At 33.5% G+C, this 25,495-nt stretch overlaps 1 protein-coding gene and 2 pseudogenes across 2 annotated transcripts; 1 reads left to right on the top strand and 2 right to left on the bottom strand.

The window, feature by feature from the left end:
- Positions 1-277: 277 nt before the first annotated feature.
- On the bottom strand, positions 278-4,270 carry LOC145089325 (cationic amino acid transporter 4, vacuolar pseudogene; annotated as a pseudogene). Its single transcript, XR_013701389.1, has 10 exons — positions 3,517-4,270; positions 3,064-3,429; positions 2,714-2,961; positions 1,941-1,993; positions 1,236-1,437; positions 1,061-1,145; positions 833-967; positions 646-763; positions 471-567; positions 278-400 (listed from the first exon to the last, which is right to left on the bottom strand). The product of XR_013701389.1 is annotated as a cationic amino acid transporter 4, vacuolar pseudogene (transcript).
- A 1,107-nt stretch (positions 4,271-5,377) lies between these two features.
- LOC145089324 (putative disease resistance protein RGA3) lies at positions 5,378-8,670 on the top strand (annotated as a pseudogene).
- A 6,663-nt stretch (positions 8,671-15,333) lies between these two features.
- Positions 15,334-21,183, bottom strand: LOC145089322 (uncharacterized). Its single transcript, XM_079027774.1, has 7 exons — positions 21,177-21,183; positions 20,299-20,460; positions 19,964-20,209; positions 19,420-19,855; positions 18,376-19,304; positions 17,041-18,258; positions 15,334-16,913 (listed from the first exon to the last, which is right to left on the bottom strand). Exons 1-7 carry the CDS (start codon positions 21,181-21,183, stop codon positions 15,334-15,336), a joined length of 4,578 nt encoding a protein of 1,525 aa, XP_078883900.1.
- Positions 21,184-25,495: the final 4,312 nt, after the last annotated feature.

Raw genomic sequence — 25,495 nt, 5'->3', positions numbered from 1 at the left:
TCTACCTGATACCGGCTTTAGACGGGGCTTTTGGTCGCACCCGGCTAATTTTCCGTAACCCGATATGGTTGATTTTAAACATGTTCCGATCACCAATACGAGGCATTAAAATGAGTTCTAAGGGCATTTGGGCACTCATTAAGTCCTAAAATAAAATATTCAATAATGACTTAATAAAATGCCGAAATCGGAAACGAAATCGGAAACAGCGATTGGATGGTCGGAACGAGTCGCGAGAAGGGTTACATTTAGGGATATGAATTTCGGGTTGTTACACTTACACTGCTCCATTCATTCCATAACTAGCAAAAGCAGAGGCGATAGGGGTATCAGGATCTAATTGGGAACATGGCACCAAACCAATCACAACAGCAGATACATCTCTCTGAGGATTCTTCACCTGTAATATAATCAATATAAAAATTACAATTATACCCTTTAGAAAGAACAATCACAATCACTAGTGTTACCTCTTCTGCTGTGCTTGTTACTACATCAAAACCATCATATGAGAAAAAAACGGTTGCAGATCCAGCAAGTACTCCATTAGCTCCATACAGGAAATACCTGAAAATCAGAAACATGTTTCATGTTGCCAAGGGTAAAATGGTAATTTAACACATGTGAAAAAAATGAACATATTACCCGGCTGGAACTTTGTATCCACCCATTGAGTCTTGAAACCTATCTATCCACCAACTACTATGATGAAAAGCAAGGCTACAACGTTTATTGTTGTGATTATGCCTTGAGCCAATGAACTCTAAATGTATTCATTTTATTAGTATAATAAAATTTAAGAATAAGTCATTAACTGAAAGGACTAAAATACCTCTTTGATTCCGGTGCAGAGTAGTCCAGTTATAATGAAGACTAAAACAGCAGCACAAGGATCAACTACAATTCCAAGAATGGTGGGTCGAGTTAAGAAAGCAGAAAGCTTATCTGGACCTCCAAAAAACACAGCCTGTTTAAAATTGAAATTATAATTCGAAAAAGAAAAAGAAAAAGAAAATTGAAATTATAAATTAGGTAGAAAGAAAAAGGAGATGAAGTTCACCGTATTTGTGGATATGCCACGGGCTACTGCTGCTCCACCAAGTGTGTATTCAAGAATCAGGGACCAACCAATCAACCAAGCAACACTGGAAGTTGAAGGGGATAGAATATTGATTTGCAGAAAGAAAATATGAATATATGAATAATAGAATTGTTAGGAGAAATTACGAGATTACCCTTCTCCAACATATAAGTAAGAATAGTGATACGCACTCCCTGCAGATGGGCAATGACATGCGAGTTATGCATAACATAATGCTGAAAGTCCAGCTGCTATTCCGGCTATGAGGAATGATATTGTGATTGCAGGCCCTGTTTTCTCTTTAGCAACTGTTCCAACAAGAATGTAAACTCCAGCTCCAATTGTTTCTCCAAATCCTGATAAAATTGGTTTGACTTTTAGGTTAATTGATACCAATACATCCCAACATCATACATACATACATATATACATACATACATACATATATAACAAATTTATTGCATAATGACACTAAGAGAAATAACATGTATTAATCAACAAAACATATATATGTATCGATTTTACTTAATGTAAATCCGAGAAGTGATCAATAATAGATAGACGATGAAAGGTGAAAAGTGATGATACGTAAGTTGATTGAAAGTTTACCAATGGCGATGAGATCAAAAACAGAGAGACATTTGGCCAACTGAAAACCCTCAACTCTAGCGACACTTGCATCAACCAAGGGAATAAAAAATAATTCTATTTGTCTTTCTAAAATCATTAACGGAGGTTATTATCATGTTTCCTACAGAATCATTAGAGCATGTTTATCATAATCGTTCAATGGTTACATTACATTGATCAAAAGATGCATTGGCCAAAAAAGAAGAGGAAATAAGACAAAATTACATACCTGCCTTGGAGAACTACTCAAGGGATGTCGTACTTATATATTGACACATTGATCTGTCAAGAAATGAATAATGATTAAAAAAAATTAATAAAAGGAAACAACTACAAAATATATTTCACATGGAGATATGAAGATATGGAGATATTTTATAACACTAAATATATTTCCATGTAAAGTGTTACTTTTGCTTTAATTTTACTTTTAAATTGTGATCAAGAGAAAACATTTTTCACAGATGTCAACTACTTAATTTCACTCTAGAACACAGACTATAATTTTCAACTTGCTACAAAAATAGAGCTTCATCACTTGCTAAAACCCATTTTATATGCAATCATAATCATGGTTTTATGCTTTTTTGTATGTTATTTGAATTTAGATATAAGATGGTGTTTACGTAAGTCACACATTGACACCATTGTATGTCTCATAAGGCATTTCAACTGAAGAAAATTCAAAAGGAAATGTTTTCCTTTCATATATTTCACCAGGAACATCCAGTTCACGAACTACATAACAAAGGGTAACATAGTAAATTACTGATGAATAATGATGTTGAATTATCAATTATCAATGAAAAAACAACATAAAAGTTGTCATTTCATCAACAACATGTAAAAGTTAGCCTCCAAACAGATGGACTTACCAACAGAGGTAAAGTCATAGAAGTTGCCCCTGTCAAAATAAATTTATACAAACAGAACTAAAATACTAAAATATTATTAATATTGATTTGCATGACAATTTCTCCTATAATTAAGTAGAAAACTCACCAATTTGACCAAGGAGTTCTATTTTAATGCCATTATGTTCGACCTTCTTCCCTTGCATTGGGTCTACAGATATCTGCAAAAAGGGTAAATAAGTAAATTCAACTTGTTTCGATCACTAGCTAGCAAGTAAGAGGTTTATTATCCAACAAAATTACAAAAACATCAATAAATACCACTCCAGCAATGCTTTTATGACTTTGGAAAAGAGGCACCATTGATATCTGACCATTTTCCTTCTTCAAAGGAACCTGATGATGAATTAGTAAAGAAGAATTATTATAGCAGACCAAAGTATTGATATACTAAACAATAATCATCTATCTAGAATGAGAACAATAAGAATAGCTTACTTGTTTGTGAGTTTTCACATCATTAAATGTAACTGAAATATTACAAGAAGGCTTGAAAGCTCCTATATTAGTAAGTGGAGTGAAGTAAATTGCTATTTCTTGCAATATTCTTGTAATATGCATTAACCTTACCAAGTATCCCCTGAAAGCTGCTTGTGCCTTAGTAGCAGCCTGTTCTAGCCTGATTAAATCATCATCATTTGCAACATTTAGTAAGTTGGCACTGGAGCTCTACTCTAACTGTGATTGTTCTCCATTTATGTTGCTGATGTGGGACACTGGTGTTGACATAACAGTAGAATCAACAGCAAGATCATTTGATTGTGTGTTGAGGGTAATGGAGGTCTTTTTGTCTAAACTAGCATCCTTCAAGAATAATAAGATACCATCATGTATATGTGTTTTACTAGTAACAGGTGTAACTGTAAACTGTAATATAACACTTTTACTTACTTTTGAGATATTAGATTTTGATGACTCTTCCCAAAAAGAACAGTCTTCATCCACTTTCCAGGAGATTAGATTCCTTGAGTAATTCACGAGATTCATTGAATAATTTTCAACACATTGCTACTTGTTTTCAATTAGGTACATGCTATTAACTTCATCAATTGTCAAGATTATCAATTCATAGCTAATCCTATCAATCTAACACAACACAATACAATGACCTAAACTTATGCATATCATCCATAAAGTTCAAAATTACCTCAAGGTTAATCAAATTTGTATAAACCAGAGCTTGAATGGGATGACCACCACTGTGATCCAGCTACCGCCAACAGAACCACCACTGCTTTCTTATCGGGTGATCGACGTCGTTGTTGCCGCTAAGCAGTTGTACGGTCTAGAGTAGTTGTGAATCAACAGATCGAAAGGCATTGGCATGGAAGTAAGCTGTGAGTTAACGAGGAAGGGAGTCAAACCGAGAAGAAAGCCAACGAGGATGTGATTTCAGATCAGGTTTTCCTTTGAGAGGCTTCAAAGAGGGATGATACAGGTTGACTGTGGTGGAGGCGATTTCCTGAACAGAGTAGAGATTTGACGGTCATATAGGGATTTGGTAGGAAATCGTCACTTTGGGAATAAATCGGTGGGAATGAAAATAAAACGAGGGAACGAGTAGAGGAAGAAAAGCCAGGAATGAAAAAAGGAAGGCGTAGATTTTCTGCAAGGGTTTAGCGAGGGCCAGGAAAAAAATCCACTAATTTTTTGCAATCCGTCGTTATTCCCTCGTTGAGAGGTTGTACTTTTCGACGGTTCAGCGATGGACTGTTTTTTGTCGATAAAATCATACCAATCTGTCGTTGATCCCTTGGTAATACATCTCTAAACTTCTATAATTATTTGGATTGAAATATTTATGCATTCCATCAATGATTTCTCAGTAAACCGTCGCTAATTAGCTACAGATAAAATCTGTCGCTGATTCCATCGCTGTAGGTTAGGTTTCTAGTAGTGTTGGGTCGTGAGTCTGGCAAGGAAGTAACAAGACAGTCCATGAGAAAAGTGGTGGTTACTGGTGGAGGGTGGCAGGGATGAAGTGGGGTTGAGGGAGGTATGGTGTCGAGCATGAAGACGAACTGAGATGGTTGGGTTAAGGGTAGTTTTAATGAATTTTTATTTTTTTTAATCAATTTAAATTAAAATATAAAAAATAAAAACCAAGAAAAAGGGGTAAAACAACAATTTTGGATCAAATTTGTAATAAAATGAAATGGACCAACTACACTAGAAAGTAAAATGACACAGATCATGCTAATCAAGCAAAAAAGGTTAGGGGCAATATATGCGAATTTTGGATTTCACAGGACCATTTATGTACTTTTCTCTTAGTTATATTCTCATTGACACACTTATTACAAAAATTTCCATGTTCAATATAAGAAAAAAGTATTCCACCCATATAAACAAACGTAGGGATTAAAATGGAAAGATATAGTTACATATCATATTACAATATAGAGGTATTTTAAAAGGACAAAAGGTAAATGAAAATAAAACAGTTACAAAGATCAATTCTAGTTTACATATGAAACATTATATATTAACTATTAAAACATAAAATATAATGATATATTAATATTTTAGATAAGTAATAATGACAGAAGGTAAAAACAAAAGAAAAGAAAAGAAAAATAGCAATGTGTATGTTCTAAACTTGCAACTTAGGAAAGGCATAACTTAGTAGACACCTTCAATTCTGATTCGATACCATTTTCCACCACACACGCCACCAAATGAATCTCCATTTCCATTCATTGGGTCTCTCTTTGTTCAACCATCTCATAGATTTCTTTCTTTCTTCCACCATTCATCCCCTCTTCCAATCTCTTCTAAACTGTGAAAATGGCTGAAGCATTAGTCACTATTGCTGCTGAGGGAACATTGAAAAAGGTGTTGTCTATTGCTGCGGGTGAACTCGCCATTGCATGGGGTTACGAAGAAAAGCTGACCAGCCTTCACAGAACATTAGACCTGATTCGTGCCAAGTTACGTGATGCGGAGCAAAAAAAGGAATCAGAGGTTGTGATGGTGTGGCTGAAGCAGCTAAAAGATGTAGTGGGTGAAGCTGATGATGTGTTGGATGAGGTTGATTACGAAATGCTGAGGCGTCAAATAAAGAAACCAGATCGGATAACAAGGAAGGTAATGTGCCTTCCAAGCTTGAAAAGGTTCTCCTTTCGTAATAAAATAGGTCATAAAATCCAAAACATCAATGAAAAGTTACTTAAGATCAATATAGAAGCAAACAGTTTAGGACTACAAAATGAACACCCTGCAGGCCCTGTTCTAGATCGTCTATATTGGAGAGAGACTGTTCCAAATCAAGAAGAATTTAAAATTGTTGGGAGGGATAATGATAAACTCCATATCATTGAACTTTTAACCCAATCAAGAAAAGAAGAAAAACTTAGCATTGTTCCCATTGTGGGAATGGGCGGGATCGGGAAGACCACTTTGGCTAAGTCGGTCTACAATGATAAAAAGATCGAGCAACATTTTGATGTTAAAGCATGGTTGTGTGTGTCGATTAAGGTTGACATAAATACACTTCTTGCCAAGATCTATGAATCTCTTGCCAAAAAGAAACCTACCTCGGACTTAAGGACCAATTTAATTGAAAGTCTTAAAGAGCAGTTGGCATCAAAAAGATATTTGCTCGTCTTGGATGACGTTTGGGTCGAAGAGAGGCCATACTGGGAAGAGTTTAGGAGTTGTATGTTAAATGTAAGCTCACAAAATGGAAGTGGCATTCTTGTCACTACACGGAAGCTTGAAATCGGAACTCATGATATGCACGTGGATTCATGTCTTTTAAAAGGTCTTTCTAATGATCATTGTTGGCACATCTTCAAAGAAAGAGCGTTTGTGAAAGGAACATCAGCATCGCCAGAACTGGTGAAGATAGGCCGCGACATTGTAGAAAAGTGTGGTGGTTTACCATTGTTATTAAATGTAATAGGTGGCATGTTGGCAAATTACAACGACATAGAGAAGTGGCTGTACATAAAAAATAGCAAGGTTTGGGATCTGGAAGAAGAAAGGGATAGAGTACAAAAGAGTTTGGAACTGAGCTTTGATAATCTCACGAATTCTATCGTCAAGCAATGCTTTGTGTATTGTTCCATCTTTAAGAAAGATACGGTCATGGAAAGGGAAGAACTGGTCCAACTTTGGATGGCTTTAGGGTTGGTTCAAGCAGATGAGGAAAGAAACAAGGAGATGGAGGATGTGGGGAATGATATTTTTCAAATTTTGGTCAGCAATTCGTTGTTCCAAGATGTTAAAAGGGATGAGTATGGTCATATCACTCGTTGTAGCATGCATGATCTGGTGCATGATCTTTCATTATAACTTTCAAAACATGAAAGCTTATGTCTGGAGGATGCGTCAAATGATGATATTGCATGTATCCCTCAGGTTAAACATCTCGCTTTTTACAAAGAAAAGAACTATAAATTGGCAGCAGAGGTTTCTATGTTCATTGAAAGGAATACAGTGGCTCGAACTTTGCGTACATTGTTCATCGAAGGTGAAGTTGATAAGAAATTTCCATTTCAACGATTAAAATGCATACGAATCCTACAACTCAAATGTTATACAATAGAGAAGTTAGACGATTCAATTGGAAGGTTGGTGCATCTCAAGTATTTGGATTTGACATATACGAGTATCCGTGTTCTTCCTAAATCTATTGGTAAATTATACCACTTGCAAACTCTGAAGTTGCCTGACATTAAGAAGTTTCCAGAAGACATGAGAAATTTGATAAGCCTGAGATATTTCCAGCGTCACAAAGAAAATGTCACGAGGCCTTGGTTGGACATGCATTTCGAGTGTGACAAATACATTCCTGCCAATATCGTAGGACAAATGACTTCTCTTCAAACTTTGCCTTCCTTCATAGTGCTTAGAAGGAAGAGACATGGTATAGAAGAGCTACGCCATTTGAATAACCTTAGTGGAAGGCTTTGTATCTCCAAACTAGAGAATGTTAGGAGCAAAGAGGATGCTGTCAAGGCAGACTTATCCAGAAAGAAAAATTTATACGAGATCGAATTGGAATGGAGTCGGGACCGTGGAGGTGCCAACAAAAATGAGAAGGATGTATTGGAAGGCTTGCAACCCCCTAGAGATGTAAAAGAATTGGAAATTACAAGATTTTATGGTGATAATTTTCCAGAATGGGTAATGAAGATGGCAATCGATATCGAAGGGAAATGGACGCCCCTTGACAAGCTCGTGTCAATCACATTATATGACTGTAGGAGCTGCCTCTCTCTTCCGACGCTTGAGTACCTACCACATCTTCAGAATCTTCTGTTAATACAAATGGACAGCTTGACATGCTTAAGGAGTTCCGATGTTACCGGGTCAACGAAACCTTTGTCTCTATCGTTGAGATCGCTCGGACTGTATTTTTTGGAAAGACTGGAAAAGTGGATAGACGGAGAACCCAACAGCTCAAAAACGATATCGCCTGTCCTCGAGAAGTTGGATATTTATGTTTGCCCAAAGATTATTTGCTTAGATGAATACCATCCCCATCCTCTTGTTTCCTTACGCATATCTCAGTGCACAGGTCTGGTGTCCATTAAGAGCATACAAGGCCTCACATCTCTTGAATGTTTAGAAATTTTCATGTGTCCCAGTCTTTCAGATATAACCAATTTACCTAACCAGTGTCATTCTTTGAAGACTTTGTCTATTAGCAATTGTGACAAACTGACTTCCTTGCCTCACGGAATGTTCAACTGTTTTGCCTTCTTAAATGAGTTGACACTTGGTCCGTTCTCAAAGGAGCTCGATTCTTTCCCGAGTCTCCAAGGCATCGAGAAGTTAAGTAACCACCTTCAGTCGTTAGAATTGAGAGGTTGGGATCATTGGGAGTTAATGCCAGAAGAACTACAACACCTCACCTCGCTGACTTTGTTATGCATAAATAGATTCGGAATAAAAGAACTGCCCATGTGGTTAACCAACATGTCATCTATCCGAGAATTGAGGTTCAATAATTGCAAGGGGCTAAATAAAGAAGCAGTTAGACGGGGAGTGCCGCGGGAAGCAACTAATGTCAGACTAAATTATGGAAGTGTTAATTAATTAGTTATTTGAGTGTGTTTGTGTATATATAGATATGTTGTTTCAGTCAGATCATTCCTCCTCTTGGCTCTTGCTTAATAATAAACTCTCTTCTAGTTTCTCCTCCCTTGTGATCCAATTGTACCGACACATTTGTCTTGTCAAGTATAAGAGACAAGTACAAAACACGGGTAAAAGAACATTATATAAATGTAATACTAAATATCCTAAAATTCTTCTCTCACTTATAACTTACAGCTACCGATTTTTAATCCAATTGGTCGACCAATTTTGGCAACTTTCCATTGTGCTCATCATTCTTTCATGATTCATCATTTGACCAATTCATTGCATGATGGCTCTCGTCCATTGTAACTGACATCTACTATACTACGAATTTGTTGTTTTGAAATATACCCTGCAATGCAATCTTAAAAATGATTAGATATCCATGTTATTTGTGTTATTAACTTGGAAAGGTTTGTGCAACTCAATTAATGTCAGGTATTATTAGTTCTGTTGGTCATTAAGATAACGTTTAAGCTCTTCGCTTGTTAATCTAAAAAATTTGAGGGCCACAGAATAAAGCAGAGGGGTTAATGCTGTCAAGTGATAAAAGTTGGATGTGGCTGAGGATATCAGAAGTTATTAAAAGTTGTTCCCATATTGATGTGTATAGTCGACGGTCGTATTCTATGCTTCGTTAGGCCGGACGGAGCGGATGCGGGGAAAGGAGACGGGACCCTTCCCGCCCGGCGAAACACCGCACCGTCGGCGCAGGTAAGGTGTGTGCGGGAAACGGAGAGGGGAGTCTCTCTCTCTCTCTCTTGCTGTGATTGGCCTATTTAATTTAATTTTTTTTTTAGAAAAAATACCGTTGGTTAACGGTAAAAAAGTGATTTTTTTTAATTTTTTTTTCCTGTAGCTGTTAACGGCTAATTTGTATTTATTTATTTATTTATTTTTATCCTTTTACAACTTCTATAAATATATACACATAACTTTTAAACATATCAAACTATTTTCTATACTCTCTACTTTATATCAACCAAAAAAAATAAATCCCGACAAACAAACCTCAAGTTCCGATCGACGGAAAAAAAGTCATGGTTCGAGTTTAAACATCACTCCTCACAACATTTTTGCTATCGATTCATCCCAACAAGGAGTTTACCGCCCCCAACTCGATACTCCCATTCAATCACCACTACAATTCCAATACCGAAATGTTGGCCAATATTACCCGATGCAAGTTCCAAATGTTCCGTCGCAAATGTTTTCAAACTTTGTTGTGTTTCCGGATCAACAATCGCCAAATCAACCTCAACCCCAAACTCAAACTAAAACTCAAACCCAAACCCAACACCACCACCAACTTGTCGATGAATCGGATGACGCGGAAGAAGAAGACATGGTTCCCGAAACTCAACCAACACCACCACTACAAAGACGTAAAGGGAAAAAACAAGTACGCGAAGGTGTCGCACAACCGGGAAGACAAAAGCCGACACTATGGGTTCCACACGAAGAGCTAGTTTTGGTCAAAGTTTGGATTGATATTTCTTAAGATTCGATTCAGGGAAACGCACAACCGAGGAGAACATTTTTGGTTTCGCATTTTAGAACAATTTCGAGAGGAGATAGGAAAATGTGACAACTACTGTACTAAACATCAACTTAACTCGAAGTTTCGAGAAATAGCAAGGAGGGTTTCAAAAATTAACGGGTCGTACAACAACCTAAAAACCCAACGAAAAAGCAGCCAAGGCGACGAAGAAATACTTCACGAAGCGTTGCAGTTTTACCTTGAGGAAGTCGGAAAACCATTCAAGTGACACGATTGTTGGATATTATTGGTCCGAAGTCCTAGGTGGAAAAAATACGAGCGGGCTTTTATTTTTGGAGTCCAACAATCAAAGCGCACGAAAACGGGCTCTAGTGGTTACACAACCTCCTCCGATGCTCAGGTCGGTCAAGATTTAAATCAGGACGACGAACTCGAGCTAGAAGAAATTGAACGCCCAATGGGTAGGGACAAAGCGAAGAGAAAGGGAAAAGGGACTACTTCGAGTGCATCTGATTTCAGCGTGGACATTGACGAAATGCGGAAGATAACATCGTCGTTTGATCGATATAATCCATGGTTCTAAAAAGCGCGCCATGGTGCGCCTCAAGACGTGCCATGGCGCAAGGCGTGGTGTAATCGTTACGAAAACGTCCAAGGCGGGTTTGTTAATTTGGCGCCCAAATAACGTGTCAATGCGTGCCTTTTCGTGTTATGGCGCGAGTTTTTTTCAAGGCGCGGATTTTTTCAATTTTTTTGTTTTTTTTTTCTGTTTTTTTTGTCGGGCCTAAAATAATTGAGTTTTTGTTAATTTTTATATTAAATATTAATATAACACTTTTAAAACTTCATATATTTGATACAATTCAATAATTATATGATTTATCTCTTTTAATGTATATAAAATAGTCATGCCTTGAAAAACGTCATAGCTCGCCAAGGCTTGCATAACTTAACTTTCACTTCTCCGCCAAGTCACGCCTTACGGTTTTTAGAACCTTGATATAATCTAAATTTCTCCGAACGTTTGGCTTTCGACAAAGAAAAAGAAGAAACAAGGAAAATGGAGCGGGCGGAGAGACAACAAATGGAAGACATGAAGTTTTTGATGGAAACGTCGATCATCTCTCGGGATCGGCTCTCGAGCTCGAAATGAAGAAGAGGGAAAAAATTCTAAAAAAATATTTTTTCCGTAGGTCGTTGGTGGTTTGTTTGATTTTTAGTTTATGTGTGTGTGTTTTTTTTCCTACTTTTTATCTAATTTAGGTTTAATGTAAGTTTTATTTAAATTAATAAAATGCTTTTTATTTTCAATTAAGTTTTATGTTTAGTATTAATTTAAAAATTATAATTCGTAACAAAAAAATTTATTTTATTTAAAAAAAACAAAAAAAAAATAAGGGAAGGGTTTCCCTCCCACTCCTTGGCTTTTAGGTGAGGGAAAAGAGAGTGAGGGAAAGAAGGGTATGACCCACCAAAAGTGAGGGAACCTTCCCTCCCACTCCTTCCAGTCTTATACTCTTTAATAAATAAAGGTTTTTTTTACCACATGTCATTTTCTCCTTCATTTTGATACTTGTCATTTTGTGAGAATTTTAAAAATTTTATTTTTCACTTGTCATTTTTTAGGGATTCTTAATTTTTTAAAATAAATTTTCATAAATTTGTAATGGGTTTTATAAGGAAATAAAATCATCCTATTAATTTGGTAATAAATTCTCAAAAATACTTCAAACTATTTAGTTTCTTTTGCAAATTTTCAAAAGATTAGATTATGTTATGAAAGTATTACATTATAAAATATTTTATATTTATATATGGATATTAAAATTTTATTTTTAATAAACCTGTATAATATACGGGTCTCCTAGTATGTTATAAAAGAACTATACAATATCGCTTAAAAATTAATTAGATATCTTTCTCATATTTCTTTTTTCTATACAAACGTGTGAGAAAGGATTAGGGTTTTAGTGTGTGAGAGCTTCATATCCAATTTTAGTGTTTCTATGTGGGTTCTACTTGTAAAGTTATTGAATAATAGTTGGGTCTCATTTCATAACATGTTGAGTTATTATAATATAATATATCAAAATCCCTATGAATCTCAATATCCTTCGTCCTTTGTCCTATATGTTGATTGGCATAAACTATCAGTATAATGTTCCTTAGGATTATAAAACCAACAATATTTAGCCACACAAGGTAAAACAAAAACAAACATGTACATGATCCCTAGTTAACAACCCTCAACTTTCTAATCCTCCAACTTAATTTATACAGATTAATTTCAACATTTGTTTGTAGGCTTCACCTCGATTGCTTGGTCCTTTTGGAACAGAACATTCTTTCTCTTGTTATAGTCAAACTCACACCACATGTCTTCACTCCACCAATAAACATTTCAACAATATATATATGGATGTCATTGATTCAATAAACCAACATTGTTAGACTACAAAAATGCTTACAAAAAATAAATAAATAAATAATAGCAGGTCTGTAAATAAAAGATAACAATTGTAAACTTCAATATAAACTAAGAGCATAAGGTAGAATATCTTGTCAAATTACTTTTTATCAATAATTTTTTGTATTTGTCATTTAACATTTTATACCTTATTTAGATAATTATATAAAAAAATATCATGCATTGGAAACATAATCATATCTTGATCAGGATCAATGTTTAAATCTCTCTAATAAATGAAGGTTTTTTTGTCACTTGTCACACTCCCATTTATTTTGTCATATGTCATTTTGTGGTTATTTTGAATTAATTTTTATTCTATATGTAATTTTATGGTTTTCCTATTTTATTAAATTTCATATGGTTTTTAAATTTAATAATAAATACATATCAATTTTATTAATGAACTTTCCTTATAATTTCAAAATTTTAAAATAAAATCTCATTAATTAGCTTTGATTATTTTATCTAAATTATTTGTTTAAATTTAAAAAAGAAAAAAAAAACACTTTAATTTTAGTAATTCAATATTTTTTTCATTTTCTTATAAATTTAAATTTCTCAAATGTTTATACATATTTAATTGTTTTAAATACACCCATGTAATACATGAGGTCACACCTAATTTATTATTACATGCATGGTCTCATCTCAGCCAACTGGGCAATATGATATTAATTAGGTTGTCGATTCCTTCTTTAATCTTACAACTCCAGCCTTCTGCAACATCACAAATTTTAACAATCGCTATAAGTCAAATGTCATGTGATCTACAAACAAATAAAAGCTATGAGTGCTTTATTAAAATTTTACCATTTTTAGCAACAAATTTAGTAAACAATAGCGTAAACTTATATCAATATGAAAAATGGCTAGACAGATAGGCAAAAAAAATCCATTTTTGTTGCATACATTGGAAAAAAGATGCAACTTCACTACAAAAATAAGTGTTTTACCATCATATTAAGACCATTAAAGATGCAAATATGATCTTGATCCTGCCAAAGTCATTAAGTGAGGCTCTCTTCTTCTGAACAATGAGCTTTAATTTCTTCCCCAAGAACTACTCACCCACATGTTCTTAACATTTGCAATTAATCAATACTCAGTTATCATATAAGCTGCATGAACAACATGTCAGGTGCATATACAAGAACCCATCAATCAATAAAGAGAGGTCATTAAAAGCATGCTAGACATGGCTTCTTCCATATAAACAAACCCATTTACTGAATGGATGAACACGATACGTTTAACAAGATCAAGTGTCATTGGAAATGTGTTAAGCAACATAATCTGTTACTTCCCAAAACATTTCCTCCTATTAATTTGAACATGGTAAAGATCAAATAAGTAGATTAACTTAGCTTTGTGATATTGGAAATGTTGGGATTTTGCAACAGGCAAAGGGACTAAAAATGAATCATGGTTGAAATAGCCAAAGTACAAATTTGCTCACTATGAGTCCTAATTTAACCCTTAGCTCAACAAATATAAAACCTAACATAATCATGTGGAAAATACGAATTAGAGATTCACAGTGCAATGAAATCACACAAAACAGAGGTAAGAAGGAAATCCAATAAAGTCTATTAAAAAAAATCACATCATTCAACTCTCAAAAACCCTCACTCTGTATCATGAAATCAGATTGCCGAGATCGGTCGCAACATCTGATACTCGATGAAATCTATAGATGAACAATATCACGAACACATTTTATCTGATGCTCAGATGGCCTTTATCTGCCTTGATATTTATCAGATTTCAATATCCCTTCTTTTAGATGCAACTCTCATTTGTGAGTCTGCATGATTCTACTTCAACAAATCAAAACGAAATCGTAAAACTATAGATAAAATCATAAATGGGTCGCCAAAACCACCAGAGAGCTAGGGCTTAGAAGGGTAAGTGGAAGAGGTAATTGTCGGCTTTTTCTTTCAAAATTAAGCGATTGGTTCTAGAATTCTAGGTATTTCATGGGGTTTGTAGGAATTGGAATTTAAATTCAATCCATTCTCTTGTTTGGCGGGAAAAATGCAGTGAAATAATTCCAGTGAAATCCAATGAAATACCGATAAAGGGTTCTCGTAAGTCCTAAGGGTCTTTTAATTTACTAAATAATAATAAATCCTTATTCTAATAAAAGAATATGTTTAATCTTGTTATATAATTATAGTTCCTTATTAATGTTATACTAGGTTAAAACCCGTGGAATCCACGGGTGCTGTTTTTGAATTGAATTTAAAAATTAATTATTTAATAAAATATTATATCAATAATTCTGATAACTTATAAATTGTAATATTGAATATTTAAATAATTTTTTTTATTGGTAATTATTTAATTACTAACTAAATGGGAAGTATTTAATTAGGAATGAAGATTTTTGAAAATATATTTTTTTATTCATCATTCTAATTGGACATATGCAGATGATACAATACCAATGTGTGTAATGAAATTAACATAAAATACAACAATACGTAATTATAAAAAATACAGTAATATGATGGATTAAGTGTGATTTCCTAAAATTGAATAAAACGACGTTACAAAAAAGTTGGCTACAAATTTCGAAAAACTTCCTTATAAACAACATTGGAAGTTTTATTTGTGAGTTTGCCATCTTTATCTAAAATTAATAATTTTAATCCCTCTCTACTCTGAACTCTAGATAAGGCAACATACAATTGTCCATGTGAGAAACTGGATCTTTCAGAAACAGACCAACCTTTGACAACGATTGTCCTTGACTTTTGTTAATAGTCATTGCAAAACATACAGCCAAAGGAAACTGTCTTCTTGTGAATTTGAAGGGAATCTTTTTTTCTGATGGAGTTAAAGACATTCTTGGAATAAAAGTCCGATTTCCAATATTAGTTCCAGTTATTATACGTGCCTCAATAACACGTTTGCCCAATGATAACACCTGTAGTCTTGTGCCATTACATAAGCCGTTTTTCTGATCAATATTTCTCAGTAACATTACTGGAACACCAATTTTTAAAACTAATTTATGATTTGGTAAACCGGATACTTTGAGTCCATTTAATACATCAGGAGAGTATAGATTTGCATCAAATTGATCATGGAGAAATTTGGATTCACATATGCAGTCTGAACTTAAATATTCAACTTGATCTCCTGGAAACTTCTTAAGTAAACGGTCGTTTATTTCTTGGACAACTTCATTTTTTGGAGCAAGTATCGCTCTTTCTTGGAAATAATTTATATCGCTATAGTACTCTAAAATTGAAGGATATACAAACTCAATCAAGGAACCTATAGGATCATGTGAATCATTAATGAGAATATCATCCGGAATATCGATAATCGTTTCACCGTCGTTCGGACCACCAAGTTTTCCTTCTCCTATATCCAACAACCAATTTGCAAAATCTCTTATTTTTCCTATATCTGATTGATCCCTTCCAACAGTTAGCCTCATGTTTTTTGTTAATCTATGGACTTTGCAATGTTCCCATAAATATGAAGAACTCAAAGAAGCATTTACAATGTTCTGTCTACTGCCACCCGGCACAACAGGTAGAATTTGTCTAAAATCTCCTCCAAAGACAATAACTTTCCCTCCAAATGGAATATTTGAGATGGTTGAATTTACGCACCTTAATAAATCCTTCAAAGTTCGATCTAAAGCTTCAAATGCATGCTTATGGACCATAGGTGCTTCATCCCAAATTATCAAAGAGGTTTTCCTTATTAAGCTTGCCAACTCACCGTCTGGATTTATGTTACAAAAAGAATCCTCTGTAAGCTCAAATGGAATTATAAATCGAGAGTGTGCTGTTCTACCACCGGGCAATAATAAGGAAGCAATACCACTTGAAGCAACATTTAATACAATATTTCCTTCAGATCTAATTGCTGCAGATATTGTTTTCCATAAAAAAGTTTTACCCGTTCCACCATACCCGTAAACAAAGAAGACACCTCCTTTATTTTGTTGAATAGCACTCTTGATGTTTAGGAAAATGTTCCGTTGCTCATTTGTTAATGCAAGAAACATACGATCATAGTCATTCTTTATCACGGGAATGTCGTAATCTAGTTCCTCGGTGATAAGTCGATTGTTTGAAGAAGAAATGGATTCAACATCTGGGTATGGCATGTTTTTGAAGTTTTTGAGAGTAGAGTTGTTTCGAAGTAAAATTTGTTGTATTTCGAACAAAGTTAAGTTCTTAAGTTCATCTACTCCGAGAGACAATTCTGCACGAAAATATTAAATAATTAATAAAATACGTGGTTGATATTTAATAATTTCATTACTAATTATTTAATGGGTGTTGAAAAATAAAAATAAATTAATTTTAAAAAATAAGAAAAAATGTAATACCTGCTGACTTAAATCTTCGTCGTTGGCTATATAGAATTCCATCTGCCAAATATTCCCATGTATTTTCCCAAACGATCTCTGGTTTAGACATACTATTACACATCAACAATGTAGCAAATAAAAAGCGTAGATAAAAACCAGATCCATAATGACTTGCTTCTTTAATTGCATCAATGTATTCCTTGTCATCATCTAATAGCCCGAGTGCATAACAGGCATCTCTAAAAGAAGAATGTGTTTCTCCATTTACCGTGCGAATTTCATCAAATGATGTTGGTCCTTTTACTTTATTTAAAAGAATCCTTAAGAAATATGCTTCACCTAGTTTAGGTGAAACCGAATGAATTCTACCGATGACTTTTCCTACTTTCCTTCGCTTCCAAAACCGACCATTTAATATCCAAACAAACTTTGTAGGGAATTCAACATATGTGAGTTTTCGTGCTTCACTGTCGATTGCATTACACTCCATCCAAGCTGTGAACTTTGAAGCGGCAACAGAAGGTTTGTCAAGAACATCATCAATATCATCATCTTCGCCATATACAATCTGTTGTTGATTAGGAAGATGAAAAGGTAGTCTAACAACAGAAGGATATCTGCAATGAACATCATATCTAAAAATTCGCCATGATGCTTCACATGCTGATAAATATCTACAATCGTAATATTCAGCTATTTCATCGACCGCATCATTATTTTCACATTCATTGTTGGTTGGTACAACAGCAACTGTAGCTCTATCAGGACCCTTATTTATGTATTTAAACAAATACTTTATAGAAGATCCCTGATTGCACCATTCAATATTAATATGTGCCTGATATCTTTTCAATAGATATTTGTTGTATGGAACAACATTTCTATTATCCAATCTTACACCTGATTTTTCTACAAAATGACCATCGTTTCTTCGCCTATATAACGGAAAACCATTCTGATCAACAGACGAATGATTAATGAATTGTTTTGGAAAGTTTTTAGAGCACTTTTTATCCACCATGCATGGACAATTCATATTTTCAGCTCCACATGGACCATGAGTCATAAACTCATTTACAAGTGAATACAATTCAGGATCTTCAATTCTGTCTGGTATCTCTGCTGAAATTATTGGATCGATAAGTTCAACAGTTGGTAGCTTGTTGTCAGAATGCATGAATAGACATATATGACTATGCGGCAAACCTCTTTTTTGAAATTCAATGGTATAAACATCTGTAAAAGAATTTGACAAAAAATAAAAGAGAATGTGATTAGATATCAAAACATATTTAAAATATAATAATAAGATCAATGTTTTATAAAAAAAATTAAAAATATAGTTTTAATTACATGCTTGAACTTTGCCGAAAATTTGATTCTCCCTTAAGTCTTTAATGAATGCATCAAACTTGATCTTAAACAACCTACATAGTATATCATGTCTGTCTTCTGGTTGAAGTGAAGTATCCTTAAGAAACCTTTTAATCTCAGGCCATTTGGGATTACACGTAAAGGTTATGAAGAAATCAGGATATACAAACCATTTACATAGTGACATGGCATCCAAATAGTTTTGCAGCATATAGCGTGCACCTCCGGTAAAGGATGAAGGTAATATGACACGTTGGCCGACATTCGAGATATCAGTCGTTCCTTGAGCTTTTTGGTTACGTAAATTTTCATAAGAATCACATCTAAGAACATGTTGTTGCCTACGTATGTAGTACATTCTCTCCGTTTCCATCATAGTATAGGCATCTACCATAAATTGTTGAAACAACCTTCTTGAATTAAGTATGAGAGAGAACGAATGATCTCTGTCTTGAATCCTATAAGTGAAATATTCTCTCATTGTACATTTCGCACGCTTTCTGTTGGTCGTAAATGACACACCTCTATGAAGAATGTCAACACTATAACCATCATCCCCATATGGAAATAGCAATGGATATTGGAGAGGAAGGTACGAAGGATGCAATTCACTGATACGTTGTAGACAACCATTTTTTGTTTGAACGACGATATCCCTCTTTTCGATTGAATCCGAAATGTCACCAATTATTAAAGCAGCAACCTCAGACGCAGTCGGTAGGTTATATGTTCTTCCATCTTGCTCCCTTCTCCCGATAAGTCGTAATTTCATATCAACTTCTGGATTTTTTTGAAAAGTATCTCTTACCATTCTATAAGATCTAACCAAGACATGATTTGAATCCAACATCACCTTAATATCTTTAACAATATCACTATCAGTTGATGTTGATTGATCTTTTTCACCACTAAAATAAATAGATTTATACATAATATTAGTAATATATACATAATATATATATATATATATATATATATATATATAATAATAATAGATTATGAATAAGAAGTTTGAGAAAATACCGAAAACATCTTTGTCTATTTGTAATTTCGTTGTCAGTGTCATAAATGTATAACTGAGAGAATTTTGGTTCCGATCCTTTTGCTGGCAAAAGACTTCCAATACTATGATAATTTTGACCACCCAATCTGAAAATGTAATGAGTGTTTCCTCTATTGATTGAAGAGTCAATTTTACCACCCATCGACGTGAAAGAAAACATTGAATTGTAACGTCGAATGTTTTTCATGAAGTGTTTGCTTTTTGAATCCATATTTCGAAACATTCTTTCATAAGTAGGGGGTGCATTCTTTAAGTCTGGAAGTTGAACTTTGCCGTAACCACAACATAATGAATAATCCGTGTTCCCATTTTCTTTACCTCTAATGGATTCATTTCTCCATAACTTTGCACGACATGTTTGACATACAACATCTTGATCACCATGATCCAAATATTCTGTAAAATAAAAGCGTTGAATAAAATATCAATGAATTTTATAATTATATAGAACATAGTATCTGAAATGTAAAATGGATTTTATTTTTTCATTACCATTTGAGATACCAACTATACGGTTTTCATTGTTCACTTGATGTATATTTTCTACATCTTCTGTCAAATCAATCAATGGGATAGGGGATAAATGTCTTGTCTTCGTTTTTAATTTATGACATCCTGGATTTAACTTGATTGATGATGAAGAAGTTGTTACTGTAGATGCATTTTTTGATGTCATATCATTTGAAAGTACATGGTACTGTCTTTTCTTTGCTAACTTGGAAGTGATATATTTATCGAAACCAATGTTATCTGAATAAAATAAAAATAAAATAGTTAACTAAATAAATAAATATTTACATAATGGATAATAGTATATTTTAAAAACCATAAATAATTACCATTCGTAATGTTAGATAACGGATTTATAACATTTGTAATGTTAGAAAATGGAGTTCTAACATCTCTAAAGGAAGGACAGTATTGTATGGTTGTGTTATGCTTTGCAGGTGTTGTAAATGAATTGACATTTTGAGTTTGACGAACAATGTTGGTTGATTGATCTGCAAATAGAAATAACTTATAAAACTTGTAAATATATGTATTCAACTATATAACAGTAAAAGATGGAATATAAAATACTAATACGGTTATAGTTAATGGTTTTTTTGAAGAGATGCTGTAATGATATACTTGGAACGTTTGATATTGTTTTTATTTTCTTCGATCTTTTATTTTCCAAATATATTTTTCTTTGTCTTCTTTTCTCTTTGGCCTGCATGTGGTACATGTTACTGTTGTTTTCTGCATAAGAAGACATAGGTTAGGAAACGAAATGTGAAATTATGTACATAATATGTTTATATAATACAATTGAAGTTAGTTAGAATTAAATAAATAATGATAATAAAGTAAATGTATTTAAAAAGTTACCTTTATTAATTTGTTTATTAAAATGTTAGCATCATGACTCATCATCCTCATTTCCAACCTAGGGTTTATTCGATTTAAATCTACTATTTCCCCAATTTCAACCAATCGTGGGTTCGGATGATATCAGGGGTTAAAACCCTAGATCTCCATGGAATCAATGAAGGTAAAATTGTGTGATACACGATAATCGTGATGATTATAAATTTTTTATTGATCTTATGTATCTATTCAAGATTATTTTTTTTTACAATTAGAAAAACATCTATTCCAGCATATTGATTATTGTTGTAAATTTCAACCATAAATTCATAGAGAAAACAAAGTGATCTAAACTGATAATACTAACCTGACATATGGATATGGAAATCTTGCAGGTAGAACTGGAATGAGGATTACAACTTTAATGAAGCAGTTTGATGTAAGCTTAATGAAAAAAAATCGCAGAAACAATTGAACATTAAGAAGACGAATGAGGTGTTTCAAAATTTTGGATTTCACGTTTTGAGGTAAAGTTATATGCTTGAATATTGGAAAAAGATTACGATTATATGATTTTATTGTTGTTGGATCTTTATTAGATATAATTTTCTTCCTGATTTTTTGGAATTTAAAAGATTACAACTAAAAATTAGTTTAATATTCAAATTTCATCTAAAAAAGGAGTATAGAATATTAGGAAATAGTTGGTTGAATATAGGTTATTTACAGAAGATAAGTAAATATGCTACAACCATTACAAAAATGTATGAATTAATTTTAGAGAATCAAAGATATAAATTTTGTTTACAATTGGTTATTGATTATTTATTAAAAATAACATATTTATCGTGACAAAAATAATAGTTATTCTAAATAATAGACATAAATGTTCCATGTTTAAAATAATCAACATAAAGATGCGAAGGTGATTATGGTTAATATTCATTATTGGAGTCAAATGCAGTTCACGTGTAAAAGCAAAAATGTTCGCATTTGATAATACAAATCAAAATTGGGTTTCGCATATGAGGTTGTATGGATTGGGGTTAAAGATGCGAAGGTGATTATGATTAATATTCATTTCGTATTTGGTGAGACAAACAACTCAAATGCGAATGAACTAAAAAAAAAATGACTGGAACATGCGAAGAAAGAGGGTGAATGAAGAATGTGAATTTTACAGTAGAATGCGAATTAGGGAAGAAAGCTAAGAATTTCGCATTTTTATTATACAAATTGATTGATTGATTGATTTGTCTTAATTGTTAATTGCGATATATGAAATACTTATCAAGTTAGGGGCAATTTGGTCATTTTGAAGTAAAAGAAGCCTTGGTTATTAAATGAATCATACGAAGGATCTGTTATTTGATTTTGGAATTGGGGCGAATAATCGAACGATTTGGAGTTGCGAATTTGATTTTGAAAAGCCAATCAGTTGGGTTCGCATATGAAAACAGATAAGTTTTGATTTTGGATTCGCAATTGGGTTAATTGGGTTATTGATTGAGGGACGATTCGTGAAGAAAAATGCGAAGTCAAGAAGGACTGTGAAATGTGATTTGTTCAATATTGGAGTCAAATGCAGTTCACGTGTAAAAGCAAAAATGTTCGCATTTGGTAATACAAATCAAAATTGGGTTTCGCATATGAGGTTGTATGGATTGGGGTTAAAGATGTGAAGGTGATTATGGTTAATATTCATTTCGTATTTGGTGAGACAAACAACTCAAATGCGAATGAACTAAAAAAAAAATGACTGGAACATGCGAAGAAAGAGGGTGAATGAAGAATGTGAATTTTACAGTAGAATGCGAATTGGGGAAGAAAGCTAAGAATTTCGCATTTTTATTATACAAATTGATTGATTGATTGATTTGTCTTAATTGTTAATTGCGATATATGAAATACTTATCAAGTTAGGGGCAATATGGTCATTTTGAAGTAAAAGAAGCCTTGGTTATTAAATGAATCATACGAAGGATCTGTTATTTGATTTTGGAATTGGGGCGAATAATCGAACGATTTGGAGTTGCGAATTTGATTTTGAAAAGCCAATCAGTTGGGTTCGCATATGAAAACAGATAAGTTTTGATTTTGGATTCGCAATTGGGTTAATTGGGTTATTGATTGAGGGACGATTCGTGAAGAAAAATGCGAAGTCAAGAAGGACTGTGAAATGTGATTTGTTCAATATTGGAGTCAAATGCAGTTCACGTGTAAAAGCAAAAATGTTCGCATTTGGTAATACAAATCAAAATTGGGTTTCGCATATGAGGTTGTATGGATTGGGGTTAAAGATGTGAAGGTGATTATGGTTAATATTCATTTCGTATTTGGTGAGACAAACAACTCAAATGCGAATGAACTAAAAAAAAAAATGACTGGAACATGCGAAGAAAGAGGGTGAATGAAGAATGTGAATTTTACAGTAGAATGCGAATTGGGGAAGAAAGCTAAGAATTTCACATTTTTATTATACAAATTGATTGATTGATTGATTTGTCTTAATTGTTAATTGCGATATATGAAATACTTATCAAGTTAGTTGCAATATGGTCATTTTGAAGTAAAAGAAGCCTTGGTTATTAAATGAATCATACGAAGGATCTGTTATTTGATTTTGGAATTGGGGCGAATAATCGAACGATTTGGAGTTGCGAATTTGATTTTGAAAAGCCAATCAGTTGGGTTCGCATATGAAAACAGATAAGTTTTGATTTTGGATTCGCAATTGGGTTAATTGGGTTATTGATTGAGGGACGATTCGTGAAGAAAAATGCGAAGTCAAGAAGGACTGTGAAATGTGATTTGTTCAATATTGGAGTCAAATGCAGTTCACGTGTAAAAGCAAAAATGTTCGCATTTGGTAATACAAATCAAAATTGGGTTTCGCATATGAGGTTGTATGGATTGGGGTTAAAGATGTGAAGGTGATTATGGTTAATATTCATTTCGTATTTGGTGAGACAAACAACTCAAATGCGAATGAACTAAAAAAAAAATGACTGGAACATGCGAAGAAAGAGGGTGAATGAAGAATGTGAATTTTACAGTAGAATGCGAATTGGGGAAGAAAGCTAAGAATTTCACATTTTTATTATACAAATTGATTGATTGATTGATTTGTCTTAATTGTTAATTGCGATATATGAAATACTTATCAAGTTAGTTGCAATATGGTCATTTTGAAGTAAAAGAAGCCTTGGTTATTAAATGAATCATACGAAGGATCTGTTATTTGATTTTGGAATTGGGGCGAATAATCGAACGATTTGGAGTTGCGAATTTGATTTTGAAAAGCCAATCAGTTGGGTTCGCATATGAAAACAGATAAGTTTTGATTTTGGATTCGCAATTGGGTTAATTGGGTTATTGATTGAGGGACGATTCGTGAAGAAAAATGCGAAGTCAAGAAGGACTGTGAAATGTGATTTGTTCAATATTGGAGTCAAATGCAGTTCACGTGTAAAAGCAAAAATGTTCGCATTTGGTTATACAAATCAAAATTGGGTTTCGCATATGAGGTTGTATGGATTGGGGTTAAAGATGTGAAGGTGATTATGGTTAATATTCATTTCGTATTTGGTGAGACAAACAACTCAAATTCAAATGAACTAAAAAAAAAATGACTGGAACATGCGAAGAAAGAGGGTGAATGAAGAATGTGAATTTTACAGTAGAATGCGAATTGGGGAAGAAAGCTAAGAATTTCGCATTTTTATTATACAAATTGATTGATTGATTGATTTGTCTTAATTGTTAATTGCGATATATGAAATACTTATCAAGTTAGTTGCAATATGGTCATTTTGAAGTAAAAGAAGCATTGGTTATTAAATGAATCATACGAAGGACCTGTTATTTGATTTTGGAATTGGGGCGAATAATCGAACGATTTGGAGTTGCGAATTTGATTTTGAAAAGCCAATCAGTTGGGTTCGCATATGAAAACAGATAAGTTTTGATTTTGGATTCGCAATTGGGTTAATTGGGTTATTGATTGAGGGACGATTCGTGAAGAAAAATGCGAAGTCAAGAAGGACTGTGAAATGTGATTTGTTCAATATTGGAGTCAAATGCAGTTCACGTGTAAAAGCAAAAATGTTCGCATTTGGTAATACAAATCAAAATTGGGTTTCGCATATGAGGTTGTATGGATTGGGGTTAAAGATGCGAAGGTGATTATGGTTAATATTCATTTCGCATTTGGTGAGACAAACAACTCAAATGCGAATGAACTAAAAAAAAAAATGACTGGAACATGCGAAGAAAGAGGGTGAATGAAGAATGCAAATTTTACAGTAGAATGCGAATTGGGGAAGAAAGCTAAGAATTTCGCATTTTTATTATACAAATTGATTGATTGATTGATTTGTCTTAATTTCGCATTTTTATTATACATATATGGAGTGATACAAAACAAAAAAATCTCCAACTCTTTTGTCATCTTATTATCCATGGTCTCTTTAAATCGTTTTCTCTTTTGATACTATGCTTATGAACAGATGCATGGTTAAGCCTTGTATTCACCTTTAAAAAATATAATCTATCGTTTAGGTCTATTTTGTCATTCCATATATAAAACGTAATGCAAACACAGAATAAACCACATGTCAAGCACGTTTATGAAGTTTTATTCTCCTGGAAATTGTCTATTCTGTGTCAGGTACTAAACCGTACCTT

Source organism: Lactuca serriola, chromosome 2, assembly GCF_051521515.1.
Source record: "Lactuca serriola cultivar US96UC23 chromosome 2, Lser_US96UC23_V15, whole genome shotgun sequence".
NCBI classification, from domain to species: Eukaryota; Viridiplantae; Streptophyta; class Magnoliopsida; order Asterales; family Asteraceae; genus Lactuca; species Lactuca serriola.
Note: the sequence above shows the minus strand (reverse complement) of the source record. Positions and strands in the feature narration are given on the sequence as shown.

What these genes read in the sequence shown, in the direction of transcription:
- LOC145089322 (XM_079027774.1), bottom strand. An exon ending in CAATGAAAACCGTATAGTTG is followed by an intron (nt 19,856 to 19,963) that starts GTATCTCAAATG and finishes TTTATTTTACAG; the next exon opens with AATATTTGGATCATGGTGAT. An exon ending in AATAGACAAAGATGTTTTCG is followed by an intron (nt 19,305 to 19,419) that starts GTATTTTCTCAA and finishes TATTTATTTTAG; the next exon opens with TGGTGAAAAAGATCAATCAA.